The following is a 23,288-nucleotide window of genomic DNA, read 5'->3' as shown; positions in this document are numbered from 1 at the left end:
ACAAGATTTTTTTTTTTTTTCTCTCTCCGCTCTCTCGTCTCTGTCTCTCCTCATCCTTCTGTCTCCTTTTCTCTCACCTCGTCTGTCTGTCCTTACCCCCAGGTACTCCCGCCCCTGAGGGGGGAGGGGGGACGGGAGTAGAGCGCAGTCTCGTGAGTACCCCCCGTGTGGCAGTCGTCCGCGAGGGGCTGCCGCTTTACTTTCGTTTTGTGTTTGTTTATTTTATTAAAGTTTTAAATGTTCGCCGGTTCCCGCCTCCTTCTTCCCGAACTACGAACGTTTGTTACAATTATAAATCAGGATTTTAGGGCAGATTAACAGCTTGGAAGGGAGTAGTCTTAATGGGCCGTGTTTTAGTCACTATTTAATATTCATCTTGTTGTCGGACAACAGAAACCGAAAAATATATCAATGAAAACAGTTGTATTGGGCTTGAATTTGCCTGTATTAAAATACTGTATGTGAGCTTAGAGAGTAGTAGAAAAGCAAACAAACGTAAAAGGTTGGCAGAATACAAATGTCATGCAATAGTTTTATGAATATGCTAATTAGCATATGACATCATTTAGCAACTTTTCGAGCAGGCTTTACCACTTTCCATTGAAAATCTTTGGATGTCAATGCCTGTTTGATAGTGGTTTTGAGATCTTTGCTTGAATAAAGGTTTTTTTTTTTTTTGGCATCTATTTATTATCACAAATACACAAAATGTTCTTTGGGGAACCAAACATGGTTCTTCCATGGCTGCTGTGAAAACCACCTTTTGGAATTTTTGTTTTTACGAGTGTAGTAAATTTAGATGCAATCTTGAATTTGATTAATATTCATATGCAAAGGGATAGTTTAGAGATGACAGAATTTTCATTTTTGATAACAAATATCCATTCAGACACTCACTATGGTATTCACTATGACCACTATCACTTCTCAGAGCAGCTTGTTTTATCGTTGTTGAGTCTGCTGTGCTTTTATTGGTATAACTTTTTGGTCATGTGAAAATCTTTGGCCAAGTCCGATCCGAATATGGTAAAGGCCTAGCTAATGAATAATACTTAGGTCACATTACTGGGTTGCACTAGGAGGTTACCAAGAAATGTGAGGCTGACCTAATCAATATGCATGAGCTCTAGTATGATTTATAATATCACACACTTGGGAGAGGTGCCTTTGCCCTGAAGGAGGAGGAGGCTTAACATGCCCCGTGGACATTACTGAGTCTTGTGAATTAAAAAATAAAATAAAAATAGCTGGCTAATAGGTCAGTTCTTGAGATGACCATATTTTTAAAGCTAAAATCTCATTGGGCATGTATAGTTCTCATGCATTTCCAATGAAGCTAAATGCTTTAGTGTTTCTTTTATTTTTATGTGCTTTGTTAACAAAAGGCTTAAAATCCAGAGAGGCTTAAGCTTCAGAAAATAATTTTTAAGATGAAATATGTCCTTTTTAAGCGATCTTGCATCAAAAATCCATTAAAACAGGACAGTACAGAATGCAAAATGAGGGTGTGTGTGTGTGTGTGCCCCCGAGGGTATGAGTGGTGTAAGGGCTTGTGCTGGCTGCTGTCCATAGAGCAAAGAGACCAGCAGCAATGCAGAATTAATGAAGGCTCATTATGATGAAACTCTCCATCAGAGTGTCATTCATTCTACACCAGAGACAGACTGAAGTTTTCAACAGCCATCACTGTGTCTGGGGGAATCTGTGTGTATGTGTGTGCTTCTCTGAATACATTTGCATTTATCATGGCTGAGTGTGTTTTATTACAGTGTGTATAGTGTCTCCTGTGCCTCTGAGTCTGGACACTGAACAGCATGTTTGTGTGTCAGACAGGGTCCAGAATTAACACTCAACAAATGCCAAATGCATGTAAAAATTGGCTTCGGTGAGTAAATATATATAAGTTTCTTGCCAGAGGCTGGCAACTAATAAGAATGATAATCACATATGCAGAATATATCTTGCAATAGTAAATAGGATCGCAAAGGACACATATCACATTTTTGACAGAGTGATGCAGACTCATTTTGTACATCACCATTCAAAAGTCAGGGGTCGCTACGATTTTTTAATGTTTTTGAAAGACGTCTCACCATGGCTTATGCTCAACAAAGCTGCATTTTGCTTAAAACACAGTAAAAATAATATTATGAAATATTATTAAAATTAAAATAACTGTTTTCTATTAAAATATATTTTAAAATGTAATTTATTATTGTGATTGCAAAGTTGAATTTTCAGCATGATTACTCCAGTCTTCAGTGTCACATGATTCTTCAGAAATCATTCTAATATGCTTATTTGCTGCTCAAGAAACATGTTTTATTATTATCAATGTTTAAAACAATCGTGCTAATCTTTTGTAACATTATAAATGCCTTTACTCTCACTTTAGATTCATTTTTAAAAAGTATAAATAAAACCAACATAAAATCTTACTGAGCCCAAACTTTTGAATGGTAGTTGCTGCAATTTTGTGACTACAAGAAAAAAGCAGGTAAATAATCCCATTATGATGACGACAAATTGTTAAATAAATATTTCTAAATAAATACTTATAAATATTTTTAATATTATAATAAAAATACTATTTGATATTGTAATAGAGAATGACACATAACTGCGAAAATAAAAATGTTTTTGTATACTTTCTCAGGTTACTTCGCAGTTCATTTTGAACCCTGTGTTTAGATGTTGACATACCTCATATGCATAATCAAATAGCTCCAGTATGGTCAGGATACTTGCACCGATAAACAAGCCCATCTGACCACCAATATCACCTGCAACATAAATATATTTATGATTTAGAGGAACAGAGAGAGAGAAAAGATGAAAGACACAGTATTCATGCTGCAGTGTGCTGTGTTACCTAGCAGACCCGCCACCTCGTACGCTTTCTTCTGCTCTATGGTCTCATAATTCAGAGCCTCAAAGAACACATCCAGAACAAGGATATTGTCCCTGCATCAACAGAACACAAAGAGTGATGTTTTGAAGTTATATTCAAATTCATAACCAGAAAACATGCTTCCTGCAAAAAAAGTGATTTGTTTGTTCACACCAGAAGCAAATAAGTTGTGCAACCTGACACAAGCAACGCTAAGCAGAAGATTTTTGATGTTTAATATTAAGCTAAGTGGAGCAGGATTTTAAACCAATGAGATTTCACTGTAGGCAGAGCTAGCCAGCGTGATGCAACATAAATAAAACCACATGACCAATAAAATGTCATGGCTGCTTAGAACAGAAGTGAAGTCAATAAAAATGGTTACCAACAATATATCTGTTAGCTCTAGTTATTCTAGTGATTACATCTGCACTAGTGGACATCTACCCAAACATTTTATCCTGTGTGTCACCTGATTAGGATACAGTTTTTGTTTTTTTACACAAACGCACACGCACACACACCTTTCTCAGAGCAGTCTCAAGAACAGGCCAAAGGCAAATTGGCAGCTGTTGGATGTTAGTTGGTAAACTGCAAGAGGGCTAACCTCCAAACCCTGACAACAATTACACTAGCATTATCTCAACCATTCACTACGCCTCTATTATGCTGCAGAGATGAATGATCTTGGCATGACCGATAATTTGCGTGCATGTGTGGAGGAGTTAAAGTAAACAAGTTTTTTCCCCTATCATCATCAAACGAAGCAGTCTAGAAAAGCTTATCTCTCTAGTGGGACACCAGAGTGATGATATGCTGTCTGCTTTAAGCTGATTTAATTGACTCTGTGCTTCAGCAACATCTCTCTCTCTGTGTGTGTGTATGTGTGTGTGTGTGTGTGTGAGAGAGAGAGAGAGAGAGAGAGAGAGAGTTCATCGCTATGACGATGAACTAATGAATGGAGAGGATGTGATATCTGTCACTATATTGAAGAACAACTCCCTCAATCTTCCTGACACAAAGCAAAAGTGTTCCCAACTTGTCAGCTAAATGTCTAGAGGAGAAATAAATATGTCTGAGAGCCACATCAAATGTCCTGGCGTCCTCATGTTGCTTTTATTGTAGAGAAGCACATCTATAAACTGAGGCAACATTTCAAACACACATTAAGTAGGACAACAACACACAGGGGGAGTTTCTTTGACACAAGTAAAGCTTTCTCTCAAAATACAGCGTCCATTTCCTCGTGTCACAACCAGGGTTGTGCATCATTTGTAGTGGAAAAGCAATGTCAATTCAATTATATTTCCTCAATTTGTAATTGAAAAATGATCATTTTAAATGTGAATTTAGTATGTAAATTAAGATAGAATACAATTTATAAGCAACCCAACTGTTTATTTTAATTGTACTTTTCATTATGAATTATCAATAAACGTTACCAAACAAAATATTGTGCTTTCCAGTAGCATTACTTTTTTCACATTATATATATATATATTATTCCACAACAATTATGTGACACTGAAGACTGGAGAAATTCAGCTTTGACATTACAGGAATAAAATACATTATAAAATATATTAAAATAGAAAATTTTTATTTTAAATTATAAAAATATTGCTGATTGTATTTAGAGACTTCTCAAAAGACTTCTAAAAAAAAAAAAAATAAATCTCTTCCTGTCATTTCACTTTAACATCCTGTGATTTACAGGGGTGTGAAGTAACGAATTACAAAGAAATACTTCGCTATTTAATGCAACTCTTACTCAAGTAGTTTTTTTGGACAAGTACTTTTACTCTACACGTACTACATTTTTTGGAAGGTAATGGTACTTTTACTTGAGTATATTTTTTCAGTTCTCTTTCCACCACTGGTGATTTATGTCCAGTTTAATTCAAGCTTGTGAATAAATTGAAGTACATTCTTAATTTCAGAATTTTTCTCAAGCTTAATAACAGCACAGCTCATCCCTGCTAGAAAAGTGCAAGCTTGTGATCATTAACAAGCTCCATCTCTGTGATCTTGATATGAGGTGGAACATTAACTGGTAATTTTGCAAATTGGTGGCAGTAATGAGGTAAAAGTTAAAACTCGTAAAAGGTATTACAAGGACAACAATTAAAAAGTTTGGAAAGTGGTGAAAAAGTTGCAACATACATAAAAAATATACTTCAGAGACCTTTTTGAATGCTGAATTCAAAGCTGTTTTGATGTATTTGAGGGGAAAGATGTGAGGTGTGTACTCACGTGATGTACTTCTCCGACCGGTTGAACTTCTTCTCCAGGTAGCGTGCAGAGGTTTTACTGGGGATCTTGACCATGGAAAGCTCTTTGTTGTATCGAGTCATGTTACAGGGGCTCCTGCAGATGCAGTTTGTGCCTTCAACAGCTGACAGAGCAGCTACGGAAAGCATGAAAGGGTATAGACGAGAGGAAAGAGAAAAGAGAAAAGAGAAAAAGAAAATGAGGAGAGACAGGAAAGGGTACAGGGAAGAAAGGGAGAATATATGTCAGTTCTTTCTGCAGGCAGCATTCCTGGGTTCTATGTATGACATTCCTTAACTTGATAAATACCAGGTACACACACACACACACACACACACACACACACACACACACACAATGATTGAAGTCAAAAACAATGATTGAAGTATAATTCAACTTTTGGCCTTGTTAGAAGACTTTCAAATCACTGCTGTCAACTCTTGACGGCTTGGAAAAATATTATGTGTTGCACTTTTAATTACCTTTAGAGAGATACTGCAAGCATGATGAAAACCACCACTATGAATCTGATAAACCGCAACGATCATATTGTCAAAGTGCTTTCTAACATTCTAGAGAAAAACAAAAGACTGAATGATTGACAGGTGAAACGTATTTACTGTAAAAATATTTATCTTGAATAAACTTGCTGACATTTAGCTTTCAGTGAATGATAAAGAGACTCAATGCTTCAGTGAAGAGTCTGTGCCCCGCTAGTCAAAGCATAAGCAATGTGTACAGGATTGCAATTGGAATGCCAATCATAGTTTGGAACCAAACCTAAAGCATCCTAAAAGGATCAAATAAGAATTCTCAAAGCCCCTACTGGATATAAAGAAATTGCTACAGGACTTTTTGATTCACATCTGATTCCTAGAATCCAACTGGGTCTTTATCACACTCCCACTTACTGCATTGGAACTGTGATTTCCATCAAGTGTCTTGCAGCTGGACAGTTCAAGAAAATCACAGGGGAGCTACAGGAGATTTAAAACACTTAACAATTCCTTTTGATATCCTACAGGGGCATTTTATGCTATTGTTAATCATAATAGCCTTATTTTTTCCCAAAAAAAACAAAAAAAAACAAATTCAATGGCAATCTGGGATTTTTTTTTTTTTTTGGTTAGAATAAAATGTGTTTTATAACCAAGTCCTTACTGTTTCTTATTTCCCATTTTTGTACATGTAAAATAACAAAAGAGAATAATTTGCTATTCTCTTGTCTGTTGCCAAGGGCTGGAATCTTTTGCTATTGGCTGTGCCTTCCTCAGATTTCTAATCAGCTCATAACTTGCATGACCTGGAGATGGAATCTGACCTTTCACAGAAACATTTTTAAATTCCTCCTTCCCTGACATTTTCTATCTCCACCGCTGTTTCTTCTCCTCACTTCCATCTCCTCTCTCACCCCTTCTGTTGGAGATGATACTAAAGTCACATCATTTAATTGGAGAATTAAGTCAGATTTAACCTCTTCTATACACACACACACACACACACACACACTCACTCGCAGACAACTGAACAGAAAACACACACACACACAAACACAGGGCTATTAAATCTGCTATAATCTTGTGCTAAATCCATCGTTCTGTATGAACTTCACAGCACCGTTCACATCCCATAACTTTCACATCTTTTTTTTCCAAGCATTGCCAATGGCAGATCCTGTGCTCCAAACCACAAGGGTTGTGTTATAGAAAACAGTTGGGAGTTTCATACTACCACACTACTTGTACTATTTTAACAGTACAGAATATAAACAGTGTACAGTGTGGACATTTTCTGCATGCATGGAAAATCAATTGACCGTTCGCAAAGACTTACTGTTGCTATCCCCGACAAACAATGCTGATCTCACACTACTCATCATGTTCTCACGCAGTCAAAAATACATTGCAGAGCAAAGACTAAACTGACAACACGCCGACAGACAATACAGAGCAGGTTACTTCTGGTATGAAACAAGGTCTCAGGACTCTCAGCTTTTAAATTGTCATTTTTAAAGAAATTCAAACAATAAATACCGTTTTGTGGCTCTTCAATGCTGAAATTAATATTAACTGAGATTAATAAATGCTGTAGAAGTATTGTTCATTCTTAGTTCATGTTAACTAATGGATCTTATTGTACCATCACAACTACAATTCTAATAGAATAGCTGATTTAGTATTTTACATAAGTACTAAATCATTATGTCATTGTCATTTACATAATGGGTATTTGTTATTTGTGCTAACTACCAGGTTTTGACCCTGGCTTTGACCGTCACTTGTAATATGTCCTTCTTGCAGTATTTGATCAGACTACCAAAAGAGACAGAGAGAGAAAAAAAGTTAATTTGATTAAAATAACTGCATTAACAATACAAAACAACAATGCTTATTTCTTAGGAGTACTGCTGTTTTTAATGTAACATTGCATACTATTTCCTCATTGAATACTGTTTTTTGTAGGCAGTATACATTATATAGACATTATATAGTGCACAGTGTGCTGTAAGCAGTACATTATTATTCCATTCTGAACATCTCTTGATTAACATTCTGTGTGTAATAGTCCTTGTTCTGTCTCTGAGTGTTTTCTATCATTGCCAATCTCACTCATTCTGTTTTTCTTAATCTTTCTTTCTTTTTTTTTTAATTCCAGCAATATCCCTTTCATACCTCTAATAGCCTCCCATTCATTTTTAAATGTGTTCATCTGCATATTGTTCTGGTGAAACCGAAAATACATATTCCTTCTTTCCTCAGGGTGCTGTGAACAGAAAGTTGGAGTTGGTGATAATTTCCTCTTCACTTTGCCAAAGATAAGAACCAGCTGTCAAGCATTTTGAAGCCAGCAGCGAATGTTTTGGACAAGCTGTTCAGCCTCTTGTGCTGAACAGTGCTCTTGTTCAACTGAGGTCAGAGACTTCCCACTGAAACTTTTCCAGTGGTTTGGAAGTCTGTCTCTCTTCATACTCTATTGGCTTTATCTTGCATAATTGTGCACAGAGAATTCTAATAAAAAGGTAAAAATGTGTGAAATTGGACATATTAATAACCTGAGGATGTCTTTGGAAATGGCTTGTGCGTTGAATACCTCAGCCGTTTGAAAATGAACAGTCCTAGCTGTGCTCTAATTTGAATTTGCTCATTAGTGGAAGATAATTAGTTAACATGGAGCCAACTTGGTTATTATGTGTGGGATAGACCGCTGGTATATACTGTCAGATGGTACATAGAGAGGGAGTTAATGAGGGCCAGACTGCATTCTGTTGGTAGGGATGGTGCACAAAACAGTTCAAGTCTTTGTTTTCCCTGAATACATTTCCAAAACTGTGGCTTAATTTGTGCGAGTTCACAAGCGGATTTGAAGTTCAATAAAGCAGTCTCAGTGTCAAGAGGAATCAAGATCTGCAAAGAAAAATGCAATTATTTTGTAAGAGAACCGAAGAATACTTTCAAAGTTTCTCCACGCAGAGTTAATATAGTCTAATTTGGTGAAGCTTGTGAAGATTATATGTAATACGTTCTGATGTCTAATGCTTCCAACTGCTGTACAAGAGAGACACAAGCACACATACAAACAAACTGATTTGTTCTATTACATTTATTTTACTTTTTGTTCCTCCGTTTGCCCTTTTCCCCTTTTCAAGGATCCGACTTAACAACAAAACACAGCTACAGAGGAGGAAGATCAATCACTGATGAGAAAATGTCAAAAACATCCGGACTCGTTCTTGTTTTGTTATGTCGAGCAGGTCGAATATGGGGGTTAAAAAAAAGAGACTATGCCGTTTTGGATACAGCCTATTTATATTGCAGAAAAGTACAGTGGTTCTCAATCCTGGCACTGAAGTACACTAGCACCTCTTCTTTTTTGATGTCTTTAGTCACAATTTATTTTAAGGTCCAATTCTCTCTATGAACAAACCATTAACTACAACGTTTATCTCAATAAACTCCTAATTTGCTGCTTATTAATAGTTAGTATGGTAGTTGTTAAGTTTAGGTATTGGGTAGGATTAGAGATGTAGAATATGGTCATGCAGAATATGTGCTTTATAAGTACTAATAAACATAGGCATGCTAATAAGCAACTTAATAGTGACAATTGGTCCCTATCCTAAAATGTTACCAATACAGATAGTGCTAAATCTTCACAGTAATAAACCGGAAAATAACAGTGTTAATGTTGCAAAATTCATAAATTATGAAATAAATCTGATTCAGCTAAAAAGCAGCTCTACACTCTAAAAATGCTGGGTTAAATACAACCCAGTACTGGGTAAAATATGGACAAACCCAGCAATTGGGTTGTTTTGACCCAGCTTGGTTAAACATTTAACCCATATTTCACCCAGCATTTTTTAGAGTGTACAGAAGCCAACAGTGTCATTATCCAGCTCAATAGAGTTTAAGTTTTGCTCTCATCTGATAGTGTCAATGCAGTCAAATTATGGAATATTACTAAATTTAAAACTGTCCTTTAAATCCACAGGGAGACATACAAAATGTGCAGTTCTGGAGTTCTCCAGGACTGAGATCAGCTGGACTATAGAGATAGATCATATTGAACTTTACATCATTTTTTGAGAAAGTATGCTAAATGGAGCCAGAAATATGTATGCTATTACAAACAAAACCTTGACTGGAGCATTTACAAACAAAATGGAATACAAACTCTCAATGTGTCTTGAATTAAATGTGGTGAAATGCTATTCTGAATTGTTCTGACCCAATTTAACGTGTATACTATATGTATAAATAATAAATGGGTGTAGAGACTAATGTGTGCACCGGGTATTCCCTATATTATAATATTTTTAATATTATTATTATATTATTACTATATTATTATTATTATAGGTACCAAATGTACCCAACAAGCATAGTAATAAGTCATTTTTGACCTTGTGGGGACATTTGTTGGTCCCCGTGAGGAAAACCGCTTATAAATGATACAGAATTAATTTTTTTTAAGTTATTTTCTGTGAGGTTTATGGGTAGTACAGTAACGAAGTAAAACTACTCCGTTACTGTCCACCACTGGGTAGGTGTAGGGTAAGGGGATAAAAAATACAGTATGCACACTATAAAACCATTACGTCTATGGAATGTTCCCATAAAACATGGAAACAGTGTGAGTGTGTACAGTATATGTGCGTGAAGAGCACACTCACCCAGAGCAGGTTCAGCACAGTCCTTATACTGTTCAGGAGTGCAGTACGGAGAATCACCTAGAAATGAGAGAAAAACAAAGAAACAGAAAAAATGTAAGTACCAAAGAAAAGTTCTTCTTTATTCAGCCTTCTTAAATTAATAATGAAACACTGAAAACGTGTTCTGAGTAGGAGAAAAAACAGACCAACCTTCACCCAGCCAAACTCAGCAGCACGACAAGGAAATAAACAACTGGGAATGTGTGTGTGTGTGTGTGTGTGTGCGTATGGAAGAGAGTTTTGTGCACGTCTGCACTTGCTCTTGGCCAAAATGTATCGGACGTATCCTGAATGTACATCACAGAGCAGTCACAATCAGTTAATGAATCTATAATTGCCGTATTAGAGCAGGGTGCCTGTATGAATGAAGGACTAGTCATCTATGAGATAATTGTCCTGTCTTCAGCGTCAACTGAAGTAGCAAGAGGTTGAGGTTGGCACCTATGGGTTAGAATTAATAGGGACCTGTGTTAAAAAAAGTGCAGTTTTATCAGATAGGTGAAAATGGAAACCATACTGTTTCTTTAAAAGAGACCGGTTGAAAATGAAAACGACTGCAGCACTAACTTTAAAGATCAGCTATTATGGGAGTGCATAAATTGGCATTAAGAATGGGACATAAAGGGCACTAAGTCACAATGAAAAGTTCATGAAATCATATTGTGAAATCATGGAAATATACTGCGTCTTTAAAAAGAACATTTAGCAACAGTTAAAGATGACTATTTATCAATGGGCCAAAATGACTATTTTATCAGTGAAATTAAATTAAAATGGAATGTTTCTGAAGACCATTTTGCGGAGAGATCTTCCACACTTCTCAAATTATACAATATGTCAAGTTCACTCACGGCTCATGCTTACAAGCCCTTGCTGTCAGTTCGTGGGCTTGTTCCAAACCACCTTTGACCCACAGAATACTGAATTCAGTTCTATATTCTGACCTCATCTAAACAAGTTCAGTCAGGTTTTGCTCGGCTGCCAAATGCAAACCACAAATGCCACAAGCCATCAAGTTATCACTACACACAACCTCATGCTGACTTGCTTTCCGCCAGAATATGAGATGTGACCTCATTGAATGACTGTTCATCAAGAATTAATGACCTTAGATGGGTTTACACAGAGAAGATGGGAACATTGGTCCCTACTGGCTTCGTGATAGACAGTACAAACTCTGTTTGTCATAACTGTTCAGTCACAGGCATTATTAGTGACGTCTTCATTATGTCTGTCATCTGAATTTATAAAAAAGGGTTGGAAATCTGTTCTGATTTGTATGCAAATTAAGTATTTACACATCATAAAAGCTGTCATTTATGTCTATCACATATATAGTCACTGCTTCACACATCATATTTAGTGTTTTTAAGACAATGCTGTTTCATGCATTCAGAGTTGTTTACACTGTTAAAGAGTTGGATTCTCATGCTAAGCATGGACAAAGTTTCAAAAAACAATTTGGATGTATGATGGAGTATTTCTGTGCCAAAAATCTTACTTCCGGGTTCGTACAAGTTTCGGAGAGTTTTTTTCGATAGTGGCTCTTAATGACGTAAACGAGGGTGGAACTCCTTATATGGGTATTTCTCCCAGAAGAGCGCGCCCACGCACATATCGACCAGAGCAAGAGCGAGATCGCGCCCATCAACACGCTTCATCCGGCAGCAGCGCTGCACGGGACTTGCTCGGGAAGAATGTCTCCAAAGAAATGTGTTTTTGGTTGTAAGGGAAAGATAACTTTGTTCAGCTTCCTAAAGAACCCAGCGTTATGTAAACAGTGGATGCAGTTTGTTTTTCCGGGGCAGCAACGGAGTTTCACAAGTGTGTTTGTTGATGAATGTTTTATAAATAAGGCCCAGTTCGACGCTGGATTTGCACATCATTTGATACTGAAGGATGGAACGGTCACTCTATAGGTACTCAAGATTAACATGAGATTGGGTGAAACTGTGTGTGTGTTATGTCCCCTTTAACTACTATGTATACTTACATCAAAAAATAAGTGCAATGTACTTAATGTGTACATATTGTATTGCAAACACTTTTGCTACTATTGAGGTGGGATACGGATAAGGTTAGGGACAGGTTTGGTTGTGTAGGTTTAATAGTTTTAAGGTGTAAGGGATGGGTCAACAGTGTAATTATATATGTAATTACAGAAATTAATTACTGATGTAATTACATGCAGTTCTTTTTTAAAATATAAGCACAATGTGGAAAATATGTATGTACAGTACACAATAAGTGCATTGTATCACATGATTAATTTAAATGTAAGTACATAGTAGTTATGGCCACTTAATATAAACAGGGACCTGTTTTTTGTTTTTGTTTTATTATTGATACTTTGGCAATATTTTGTATAAAATCACGATCATTTCTGAAACTGAAAAGTGAAATTGAAATGTATCGTAGAAGTGAGAGAGGGTGAGTATGAAGAAAAAAGATAAGTTTCAAGCACTGCTATGTTGGGACGTACCAGGCATGTAGACCATCCTGCAGTTGCAGTTTTCTACGATGTAGCGCGTCTCACACTCGATACGGCAGGCAGACACACTGTACACCTGAAAGAGGCCTGAATCCAGGGCTCTGGACACACATTCGCCCCACGGAGGAGGAAGGTATGTCAGCTGAAGGAGAAGAAAAGATTATAATGCATTAGACAGGCTGATTAGCATGTGCTTGACATTCTCATGCAGCAACACTGGCAATAGAGTTTTTTTCTTTTTACAAACTTTTTTTATTTAATTTAATTTTGGGGGTTGGTGGGAAGTATACTGCTTTTGACAACACCAGTGGTCAATGCAAATGTCTTTTATTTTATCTCAATAAACACCAATTGACAGCATGCCCACAGAGCATTCACAGTCCATTTCCTAACCCTCTAATGTCATATCGCACACAAAACAACTGCCCTGGAAGATAATAGTACTGGGCTGATACAATGAATGTTTTTGAGCCAGAACTAATTTGTTATTACAGTTACTATTGTTTTCAATTAATTGGATTGGCATTAGAGTTTAGATTGAGTGAATAAACTAGATATTCACAAGCATAACTGTATTTTCCAGTTATGCCTATTTTGAACTTTTCTGCTTTCTGTACAATAGCTCACAGAAATTACTATATAATTAATTTTCATGTATTTGCTCTATTATGGCTGTATATCTCAACACTGCAAGCAAAAACAAAATAAATAGTCTAGTCAAAGTTTACCTAAAAAGCAACGACAAAAGTTGAAAATCAATATAAAAAAAATAAAGAGTAACACTTTACAACAAAGTTCTATTTGATAACATTAGTCAATTATACTTATCATGAATTGACAAAAATATTTCATAAGGATTTATTAATTTCAGTTGGTTTCCAACATTTACTAATACATTATTAAAATCAAAAGTTGTATCTGTTAATATTAGCTAATGGACCTGAGCTAACATAAAACAATTCTATTTTTATTAACTAACATTAACAAAGCTTAATAAATAATGTAGCAAATATATAGCTCATTGTTAGTTAATGCATTAACTAATGTTAACTAATAGCACCTTGTTGTACCAAAAAAAAAAAAGTATAACTATATAAGTTACAGAGCTAAAAAGTAAAGATAGGATGGAAGACTCAAAAATGTCATCTGTGGTCTGTTGCTTTTCATTTGACATCAAATCGATCAGACAGTCTCTTCCTATCTGAGTGGGAGGTTCTTGGCAAGACTAACCCACTATTATTGGGCATGTTTGCTTGCTGAATAAATTAATAATATTCTATCCTCTGGATATTTCTACAATGGCATCTGTAACCGAAATTAGTGCAAAGCTTAATCCATGCATGTCAGAATAAAGTCCAAAACCACCTTCATATCAGCCAGGAAAACATAAAAAAAAAAAACTCTATGCACACCACATCACAATCATCGAAAAAAAGTGAATTAGTTCCAATTTGGCACACAAAGTGCACAGAGTCCCTCCCTTCTGTTCTGCGCAAGAGTGATAAACAATTGTATGAAAAAGGATGCTTTACAGAGGTCTTTGTCTAAGGATTTACATAGACACAAGAAGCGTATTTTGTCAGATGCAGCAACAGGCATCATGCATGCTGGCATGTGTCCACTGGCTGGAAGGATTGTTTACTGTGTTACAGACAACTTCTAACACGATCACACTCCACAATCCTACATGAGCAAACACCCTGGACTGGTTCTCGTATCAGCGAACCTGGCAGCAGATGGATGGGGAAGGCGGCAGGGAGGGAAGGGCGTGAATGTCAAGGGAGAGAGAAATATGGAGCAGGATTAAGAATTTAAGAGGGAATGACAAAAGAGATCGTAAACAACAAGGGGAAGAGACATGACACAGGAAATGTCAGGTGGAGAGGAGGAGGAGTCCATCTGCCCCAAAACAATAGGTTGCCCACATCCACACTTCTCCGAGCATACATTACCCACGCTTCCATGCAGGTCAGCTTCATTTAGTCTCAACAGGAGACATAATGGGTAATGCGGTCTTAAGACCGAAAGAGCCAAATGTGAATAATGAGCTGACTTGGAGGGCATAAGAAGGGACATAATCTCTTTCCAACTGCGTCTGGAAACCACTGAGCATCAGGCACAGATTGAGGAACTGATTTCACGCAGCTGCTGATGGGAAAAAAAGATATCTGACAGGCAAATTAAATTTGTCAGTGGAGATAAAATCAAAGCTATTTTGGCATGGGAAGACTTTAAAAGGCCTGTCGTCTTACCTCTGCTCTGGGAATCAAAAATAAACCCCGCATCCAGATCTGACACTGGGTATCAGAGGGGAAATGCTGACAAAAGCCTGCCGCAACAAACAATATCTTTAAAACAAAATCAACCATAGATTCTCTGGTAAACAGCCTTATAATAACTTCATTTGCATTTCTGCAGTGTTCCTTCAGAGGTATTGCAGCATATAGACTCTCTTTGAACTATATGAAAAGCAAGCTTAATTAAGTATTTCTCAAAGTGTATGGAAATCATGCTTTATCTGTGTATTACTAGTAGCTGTGATTGCATCAGTAATTCCAACATCAAAGGATAAAAAAAAAAAATTATAAATAGAAGTACAAAAATATACAATAAAACAGATATAGGCCTACTACTTATACTAGAAGAAATAGTTATTAAAATGTTTTAAAGATTACAAAAAAGCCCCCAAATGTTACCTTAGCAGATGAGATCAAAAAATAAACATGCTTTAGAAGTCAATATATAATTTATAAATCACTGAAGATAAGCAATTCCAACTGAACACTGTTTTTCAGTGTCTCACTCAATTTAAAGATGTTGTGTCAAAAATACATGCCAAGCCCCTCCACTCTGATTACAATTCTGAAATAACTACGGACAAATATGGATATAACTAATAACATTACTTTTTATTGAATTAATTTTATTGCTTTTTTTTTTTCAATTAACCACACTAGCAATTATATGTTAAATTGATAGCTCTAATTATTACACATTGTTTTTTACAATCGGTTCTTACTATTAACATTACAAATCAGTACAGGGTTGTGTGAGCTATAATTTTTAATTCAATCAGTCAGTTGAGTTGTAGAAAATGCTGATGTTCCATTTACATTAATTATTCATTAATGATTAAGACAGTGAGAGTGTAAATCAGGGTTCTGCCCTTATAATGACCTTCCCTTCCAGCATCAGTGTGTGTGAAGCTCTGTGATCACACTCAACTAACTCTGAGGGTAGATACTTTATATACCACCTTCTGTCACTACGCAGCTCTGATGAACACGCATGCTTTCTGATCACAGTGCGTTCCAAATACATTTTTGAAAAAAGCTGTTCAAAATTTGGGGGTCTTTTTTTTCTCAAGAAATTAATACTGCAAGGACGCATTGCATTTTTCAAAAGTAAAAGTAAACACTTTTACTTTGCCACTTAAAAAAAAAAAAAAAGTTATCACAGAAAAAATATCACAGTCTCCACATTTAATATTGATAATACTTCTTGATTTCTGAAAGATCATGTGACACTAAAAACTGGAGTTTTTAAATTGTAATAATATTTCACATTATTAAGGTTTTTACTGTATTTTTTGATCACATAAATGCAGCCCTGGTGAACATCCAAGATTTTTTTCCCCAAAAATATTTAGAAATCTCACCAACTTCAAACGTTTGATCTAAAATGCACTGTTACTGGCAACTAGGGACAGAGAGTTAAGCACTCAAGTTCGAATTTATACTATCTCAAAGAGCCGTGCAGGCGGTAATAAGCTTCTTTCTGCTACATGAAGAAAAAAGTTTTTTTTTAAAAAGAAAGCAAAACTTAATTGATATGTTCTCAAAGAACAGCAGTTACAGCCATAAAGTTTAAAGGAGCAGCTAAAGCTTCTACTTACTCTGTTTTTATCTTAATAACAAAAACGGTTATTGATTTTATGACGATTATTAAAGTTAAATACTACACAAACCATTTCACATCCATGACAATACAAATATTTTTGATTAAATGATAACAATCCATTTCAAAACCAACTGGTTTAAACTCATTCATTCATACCTTATACCACAGCTTGAACTGATAAAACCAGAAAACAATGTTAATATTCTATAGCAAATGTATCATAGTGATTTAGAGACCATGATATTGGCAAAAGTCATGTAATTGAATGCTGGAAATGACAGTTTGTTTCTTCAAACTAGTCTGAATACCTAATTTAGCATATTTACTGGCAGAGTGTTGGGGGTTTTCTGCCAGAGGGATCACTAGAGACGCTCCCAAATGGAGGAAGGAGGGATGAGACAGACAGGAGGGAGTGGAAAATATATCCCGCTGCTGGATGCTTTTAGTATTTTTTATTTTTTTTGCGGGTCCTTTAAGCCTAAAGTAAAGTTAATTAACCAATGCTAAATTTACAGAGCTCCCGGCTGAGCTAAAATAAAAAGGCATTTCTGAGAGGAAAATGTCATTCAGGCTCAATCTGTGAACTCAAGACTCTTCAATCAAATGAAAAGCCATTGCAGCTCACCCTACCAGCTGCATTCATATTACATGGCTTTAGAAATTGGCCACATTCACCTTGTTTGCTCTTTTCTCCTTCTCTTTGGGTCTTTTGTAATGGGTTTCTTGCAACATTGCATCAGCGAGTCATTACGGCCCCTGGCTAGGACATCAGGGTTAATGCTAATTAGTTGGAGATACACCCTCCTGGTCAGAGGATATTTAAAAACAAATCATTTTCTCGAAATCTAAAGGAATGTTCTGTTCTTTTATTTATTTTGGTTTATACTAATTTCACGGCTATATTTGTTCTGTTAATGTAAATTTCCAAAATGAATGGAATGATTAAGTTAAGACCATAGACCCAAATGACCATTTGGTAAGGTAAATAAAGTGATGAAATGTAATGTTCAGACAAATAATGCTTGGATCTGAAGGATAATTTGATGTTATGGTCCATTTTTTACAGTACATCTGAAAGGGAGAGACATATTTAGTGAACATGTGAGCACAGGCTGTGCTCTCAGTGCATTCTGGCAGTGACTGAGACACAATTCCCAAAATATCAATCAATCAATCAAAGACTGTTATTATCACAAAATAAAGAACATACTTTCTGAATTCAATCAATGCTCAGCAACTCAAAAGCTGTTTACTGTTGGTAAGACGCTGAATGTGCAGAGTGAGATTTATAGCATCCTGCCATGTCCTGAGGGACAACCAGGGCTGAGAAAAGAGCAATAAATAAATGTGTTGTTGAAAATGGTCTCCCTGACACACATGACTGGCCATGAAGAGCACTGCGACTTTTCCCAGTGGGCCGGCCAAGTTGTCAAAACCAAGTTTGTAAAAAATAGTTTCAGGGAAAAAGTTCTGATCTTGTCAGGCCGGCTCATTTGTTCAACGGGGAGGGTAGTTAATATCTCAGCTGATCTTTCCAGCACATTCAGAACCACATACTAACCACACTCCAGTCTTGGTACAACTATTAACAAACTATTAGCAAAGTTCACAGTAAATATAAAGTTCAAACGTCTGTGGTTTTCTTTTTTCCTTTTCTTTCTTTCTTAAAAAAAAAAATAATAATAATAATTATACAATATAATAAATATAGTATATTATAATAATGTTTTATTATGCAAGGGTGCATTAAATTGATCCATCAAATAACTTTATATTATACTTTACAGACTTTTATGTATACCAAATAAATCCATTTAAAATTTGAATAATTAAAATGTAAAAATGTAAATTTAAAATGTAATACATTTTAATAATTAATATAATTTCACAATATTACTGTTTTTCTGTAATTTTGATCAAATAAATTTAGCCTTGGAGAGTATAAGAGACTTCTCTCAAAAAAAAACAACAAAAAAGAATCTTACCATCCCCAAACGTTTGAACGGTATATTAAACAAAAAATTGAAGGCAGCTCTAAGGACACTAAAAAGTGAGTCTACTGCATTAGCCGCACACTAGTGCCTCTCACAGGCAATAAAGTTAAGAGAATTATGATATAACATTGATATATTTAATGGCTAATGTTTAAAAACATGCTGGAAAAAATATTATTGAAACCAAGCTGCAAAAAGGACTTGTTCTGAACTGTGAATTAACACGGATGAACGCCTCAATACAATAACGCCTCCACAGTAACACGTCAATGCCTACTTTCACATCATTGCCTCCTTTGCCTGCCCACTGACACCCAGTGCATTTTCCAAATGAAGTGCCTGATTGTGTCAGTTACAGGATTATATGTTTGGTTCAGTGCATGTCAGCGTGAATTGTTTGTAAACCAGTAAATATACGTGTGATAATACCTGTTCTACACGATCACGAAAAATTGATTTGAATTTCAATTATTATTAATATATATTAATTATGAGACACAAAGCTAGTAGCAATGGTTACTCTTTGGCTCAATTCGACGTTTGAACAAGAATTCAAGTTGCTTTAATTAAAAAAAAAAACTCCAATGGGTATGCTTGAGATGTAATCAGGGTAACACTTTAGAATAATGGTCTGTTGTTAACAAATAACTATGCAGGAAGTAATAGGCAGTACTAAATTAACACTGAACTTAATACTATTAACTAATATGGAAGCAATATTAACTAAGCAGTAAGTAATAGCAAATTTAGAACAAAAGTAGTTCCTCATTAGGTGTTCAGTAATACTAAATAAAATATCTGCACTGGGAACTACTTGCTAACTATGACCAATTAATAAATAATAACCAATTAATTACTAATCACAACAGTAACATGTCTAAAAGTAAAGTAGTTATTCTTAACATGGTCATAAAATGTCTTTTTCAGAAGCATGCACCTCAAATGGGTTCTTTGCGGAAACTAATGAATGAATATGATATCCCCCAAATAAGTTAGCTACAGGTTGAGACTGTGACTACTATACTCTTACCAAAAAGTAGTTTATTTCAAACTTAAACACAGAATAATAATAATGATAATACATCATTTTAAAATTTTAAACATTCATGAAGTGATGCTTGTGAAATCAATGTCAACCCCTCACTAATTACTTTATTAGCCCACTTTATTAGCATTACCTTGTCAGCCCACAGGAACCACTAGTGATCTGTAATTTAATACATTTTTAGACATGTTACTGTTGTGATTAGTAATTAATTGGTTATTCTTTATTAATTGGTCATAGGTAGCAAGTATCTTAATGAGTATATTTTTATTAGTAATTATTTAATACGTAATAAGGAACTACTTTTTGTCCTAAATTTGCTATTACTTACTGCTTAGTTAATCTTGCTTCCATATTAGTTTGCATTAAGCTCAGTGTTAATGTAGTACTACCTATTACTTCCAGCATAGTTACTTGTTAACAATGGACCATTATTCTAAAGGGTTACCGTAATCAGTACATCTAACATCGTATGTTTAAAGAAAAGTTATATTTAGCTTGATAGTATGTTATTTTAACTCTTTGTCTGAACTTGATTTAATCATGGACAGTGGTTCCACGACAACCTGTTATCTCTACTCAAATACTTAATGTAGGATGAACTAAAGCGAATTGAGTGAACTCAACTAAAATTAGACATGTCATAATAACTGGACTTAATTGTGTCCAAATAACTTGATTGAGTCGTGTGGAGCACTGTCCATAATTTTGGATGTGCATGTGACAATAGACTTTTAGTGAATGTCTATAGTCTGAGAGATTTTTGGATGTTTTGAATGTCACCGTGTTTGAAAATCACTTAGACAAACATACTGTATATGACCATTATTCATCACCTGGATTGTTCAAAACTCTTCTAACACATGACAGGGCCAACGATACTTTTCCTATGCAAAGATGCCAACCATAATAGTGTGCAGAAGACAGACTTGCTAACTGCAAAGAGTAGGCAAGACAACACAGGTGTATAAAAAATATACATTAATCACAGTGCGTAGGACAATTGTTTTGTATTACAAGTTTTCTGAAATGATATGTATAAATGATGCATTGTCTAATTAAATATGCACTAATTTCTAGAAGAAAAATCTGAACACTGGATAAAGTCAGGTGGTTCAAAATTCTTCTTTCATTTTGTTGACATATTAGAATTGAAGTTGTTTACATTGGGGACTTTGGATATCTATTTTATCACAACATAAATCAAAAATACTGTCAACAGCCAGAAAAAATAAACCATGTTTTTAGGAATAAAATGTCATATAAATCAGGCGAATGATATATGAATAAACTGCTCAAAAAAGATAGGAATAAAACTTTAAAGTTTGGTATATGTAAGTGCTACTGAAGAGGAGATTTCTGAAAAAAATCATTTTGTGAAAAATGCTTTTCAAAATATCTATTGTAACTAGACAGACAGACAGACAGACAGACAGAGACAATAGATAGATAGATAGATAGATAGATAGATAGATAGACAATCTATGGCAAATAGATACGAAGCAATTAATTAAACACTTAAATGCAGGACTGGAGCTACAATTTGGCCCTGCAAATCCAGCCCATCCGGCCCATGAGTTCACCCGTGAATGTTGTTGCTGGGGATAGGGCCGGATAGGGGATAGGAAATAAATTAATAAATAAAAAAGGACAGAAAGAAATAATGATAGATATTATTGAATGTACTGCAAATACAGTTAACAGAGTTAATATTGCATTTCTGTCACATAGAATTGCACTTGACAGTAAAGCACTGATATTGAGCTAGGATGTTGTAAAGTCAAGTCAAGTCATCTTTATTTTTATAGCACTTTTAACAATACAGATTGTGTCAAAGCAGCTTTACAGTAGTCAATTGCAAAAAAGGTGTAATAATGCAAAAGGACAACAGAAAGTAAAGTAAATTTACTGCTTTTAAATGATCTCTTCTGTGACAGAAATTGTGAAGAATAAAACCATTTTGGTTACCGTTGACTTCTATTATAAAAAAAACAACAACAACAACAAAAAAAAATAAATTTCTCAAATGAACATTTATGTTCCACAGAAAGTTTCCCAAAAAGTAAAATACTTGAAAAAAGTCTGCACACTCCCTCAAAAATAAAAAAAAGTCACAAGCAAGATGAAAGCAAGCAATTCACTGAAAAAAACAAGGCAACAAAGCAAACGTTTTGGTCACATGTTGACCATTTTCAATGCCAAGCTAGCAACGTTGGAACAAGGAGCCATCTTGATTTAAGAAATCACATGATGATTTAGGAGATCACATGATCAATCAGAACAGGCACTGATCCAATTGATCAACATGCTAAATAAATAAAAAATAAAACAAATCAGTTAATCATCATATTAAATTACACAATATAAAAAAATAAATACATTTAAAAAAAAAAAGACCACAACGTGTACATTTAAAGCTATGGATAATATACATTAAATTGGAGAACAATGGTTGTCTGTTGGAGTTGACAAGAAAATACAATTCATAAAAAACATGACAATTGAAGTACTTCATTTAATCCCTTCCGATATACACAGTCCATATAATAGATCCACTTAGCTTCACATTGTAACAGTCTTTTGTTAGAATCACCACCTCTTCTTGAACTGGTCAATCTCTGAATACCAGAAAATCTCATATCACTAAGCTTACGGTGAGCATCCACAAAATGTCTGGCCACAGGAGAATGAATATCCATCCTTCTGATATAGATCCTGTGCTCGTTGATGCGGGTCTTTAATTGTCGATTAGTCTTGCCAATATATTCTAGACCACATGGGCATGAAATAAGATAAATGACAAAAGATGATGAACAAGTGATGGTCTCCCTGATTTTGAATGCTTTCTGAGTGGTGGTGCTAGTGAAAGAGTCCATTTTAATTGCATTTTCACAAGCTGAACAAATCCTGCATGGGAAGAAGCCAGTGGAATGATCCAAAGTCACATATTTGTTCTCCTTAATGAAGGTATCAGAACTGACTAGATGATCTCTTATGTTACGTCCCCTATAATATGAAAAAAGGGGAGGCTCCTTGAAGATTCTATATCCAATATCATCAGCTCTCAGAACATGCCAGTGTTTATTGATGATAGACTTTAGTGTCTGACTATGAACAGTGAAAGTTGTACAACACATATAAGGAGGTCTTTGAGATGTCTTGGATTTTGATTTAACTGGTGTAGATTTTACCTTTTCAATTGCTTGCTTAAGCCATTTATCAGGATATCCTCTAAGAAGAAACTGTTCGTACATCTTATCGCATTCCACCTCAAAATCATCAGTGTTTGTGCAAATCCTCTTGATTTGAAGAAATTGACTGTAAGGGAGACCTTTCTTCAGAGGAATGTGATGGAAGCTTTTGGCATGAAGAATGCTATTCCGATCCGTAGGTTTTCTATACAGAGTTGTAAATAAAGTATTGTCATCAACACAAACATAAGTATCCAAGAAACTGATCTTGTTCAAACTTGTTTCCATATTAAA

General features: G+C 35.3%; 1 protein-coding gene across 4 annotated transcripts in view; it reads right to left on the bottom strand.

Moving 5' to 3' along the window:
* LOC107654528 (acid-sensing ion channel 2-like) overlaps positions 1-23,288 on the bottom strand; it is a 359,561-nt gene that overhangs the window by 3,803 nt on the left and 332,470 nt on the right. For all 4 annotated transcript variants that reach the window (XM_016441633.1, XM_016441634.1, XM_016441635.1 and 1 more), the window contains 5 exons: positions 12,856-13,006; positions 10,335-10,391; positions 5,144-5,297; positions 2,873-2,964; positions 2,704-2,783 (listed from right to left, as the gene is read on the bottom strand). In XM_016441633.1, the coding sequence (XP_016297119.1) occupies positions 2,704-2,783; positions 2,873-2,964; positions 5,144-5,297; positions 10,335-10,391; positions 12,856-13,006 (534 nt within the window). The remainder of the gene's footprint in view (positions 1-2,703; positions 2,784-2,872; positions 2,965-5,143; positions 5,298-10,334; positions 10,392-12,855; positions 13,007-23,288) is intronic.

Source organism: Sinocyclocheilus anshuiensis, unplaced genomic scaffold (assembly GCF_001515605.1).
Source record: "Sinocyclocheilus anshuiensis isolate Anshui unplaced genomic scaffold, SAMN03320099.WGS_v1.1 scaffold419, whole genome shotgun sequence".
In the NCBI taxonomy this organism is placed as follows: Eukaryota; Metazoa; Chordata; class Actinopteri; order Cypriniformes; family Cyprinidae; genus Sinocyclocheilus; species Sinocyclocheilus anshuiensis.
Note: the sequence above shows the minus strand (reverse complement) of the source record. Positions and strands in the feature narration are given on the sequence as shown.